The sequence below is a fragment of the Terrapene carolina genome, unplaced genomic scaffold, assembly GCF_002925995.2.
Source record: "Terrapene carolina triunguis isolate 2854851 unplaced genomic scaffold, T_m_triunguis-2.0 Scaffold15239, whole genome shotgun sequence".
Taxonomy (NCBI): Eukaryota; Metazoa; Chordata; order Testudines; family Emydidae; genus Terrapene; species Terrapene triunguis.
The window spans coordinates 1-2218 of record NW_020679590.1 but is presented as its reverse complement, the minus strand read 5'-3'; the positions used below and the strand labels follow the sequence as shown (position 1 = coordinate 2218).

Here is a 2218-nt window from a genome sequence, read left to right as displayed (position 1 = left end):
TTTTATCTCTGAAGCAGACGACTTCTCAAAAATTGTAGACCAGTGTAACCAGTGTGGAGGATCAGAAGCATGGTTTGTGACTGGTTGGTAAATTTAACTTCAGTGTTGCCCACCAGTTTTGGGAGTATCTGATCTCCCTTTTGCAGCCTGCCCTGACCTTAGCATTTTCAGTGACGGCAACCCCAGGCACACCAGGTCACAAGCACAACTCTATTTCTTGAAATAATGAATGCAAAACCCATCTTCTCTCTCCATAATATATAAACTTCACAAAATCTAAGAATAAGTATTTTATTTTCAAAATGATACCTGAATTAAAGCATAAACAGAATCCCCATGTCTTCCATCAGGGCTCTGGCTCTTAGGAGGAAAATGCAATAATAATAATAAAAATACAATTACACTTTATTTTGAAGCAAACAACTTTGATAAAGGATAAAGAAAGTGCTACTGTAAACTATAGAGATGTCCGTGGGTGTTTGGAGGAACCTTTTAAAATTTAATTAAGGCTAGAACAGATTGGATTGAGAATAATTTAAAAACATTTATATTAAATGTATTAGAATACCTTTCCTCGTGTCTAGATCTCTATCGGTGACTTCATTAGTTTTGTGTGCTGCAGTTCTCCGGCTGAGCTCAGAGTGCCGCTGTTGGCCAATGCGGTGCGGAGCTACAGCCTAGATCCATTACAGCCGACTGCAGCCTGATTTCTCAATCACACAGTGCAGATCGCAGAGAAAACAACCCGAGAAACGCGCACACAGCCTTGCTGCTCAGAGAAAGCCTCCCTCCGCACTCTGATGTTCAATTAGCCTGAGCAATTGAATCCATTTTCTCTTCATTACCTGGGATATTTACCATATATCTGGACTTATAAGCACTTTTTGTACAGAATAAAGAAGATAGAGTACGTGAAAATGCATGGGATGGAAACCAGGCACAGACTGAGCGGCCGGGCAGTCAGACAGCAGGTACTGTTGTTTCCCTTCTTATTCTCTTTGTTCTGCCGGGCGGTCCCGGAGCAGATTCGTTATTCGATTCCGGAGGAAATGGCCAAAGGTTCCCTTGTGGGGAAGCTCGCCAACGATTTGGGGTTGAGTATCCGAGAGCTTCCGCAGCGAAAGCTCCGTGTCAATTCGGAAAAACAATACTTCTGTGTGAATGGGGGAAATGGCAACCTGTATGTGAATGGCAGGATAGACCGGGAGGAGATATGCGGGGAGACACCCCTTTGTGTCCTGACACTCGAAACGGTGGTGGAAAATCCTCTGAATGTTTTCCATGTGAATGTAGCAATCCAGGACATTAATGATAACGCCCCGCGGTTCAAGACAAACAACATTGATTTAGCAATTATTGAATCCGCACTGCCTGGTGTGCGATTTCCACTAGAATCTGCTCAAGATCCAGACGTTGGGGTCAACTCACTGAAGAGTTACCAACTCAGCAAGAACCCGCATTTTATCCTGTCAGTAAACGAGAGTCCAGATGAAAACAAATATGCTGAGTTAATTTTGGAAAAATCTTTGGATCGGGAAAAGCAAAACTCTCATCACTTGATCCTGACGGCTGTGGATGGGGGAGATCCAGTCAGAACTGGGACGGTTCAGATTAGGATTAATGTCACTGATACCAATGACAATCGCCCCGAATTTACTGAAGAGATCTACAAAGTAAGCCTGAGAGAAAATCTACCAAATGGCTCCTTAGTGGTTCAGGTGAAAGCCACGGATCAGGATGAAGGGTTAAATGGCCAAATCACATACATTTTTAGCAACATTAAAGAAAATGCTCGTAAATTATTTCATTTAGATCCTGTGAATGGAAGAATTACAAATACGGGGATTCTGGATTTTGAGAAAACAAATACATACACAATACGTATAGAGGCCAGAGATGGGGGAGGACAATCTGCTCATTGCAAAGTTCAAATAGAAATTCTTGATGAGAACGACAACGTCCCGGAAGTGACGTTCACATCTATATCCAGTCCCATTCCAGAAGACTCAGTAGCCGGCACAGTGGCGGCTCTGATCAAAGCCTATGACCGAGATGCCGGTGAAAATGGAGACGTCACCTGTCATCTTCAACACAACTTGCCTTTTAAAATAGTGTGGTCCTCTAATAATTATTACAAAATTCTCACAGACAGCACCCTGGACAGGGAAAGGACCCCGGAGTACAATATCACAATCACAGCCACAGACAAAGGCTCTCC

The 2218-nt window shown here is 43.1% G+C and overlaps 1 protein-coding gene across 1 annotated transcript; it reads left to right on the top strand.

The window, feature by feature from the left end:
* Nucleotides 1–803: 803 nt before the first annotated feature.
* Nucleotides 804–2211, top strand: LOC112115049 (protocadherin gamma-B1-like; the record flags this gene model as incomplete). Its single annotated transcript, XM_026661695.2, has 1 exon — nt 804–2211. A coding segment is annotated over exon 1 (1294 nt), but the record flags the coding sequence as incomplete, so codon positions are not given.
* Between the last annotated feature and the right edge of the window lie 7 nt (nt 2212–2218).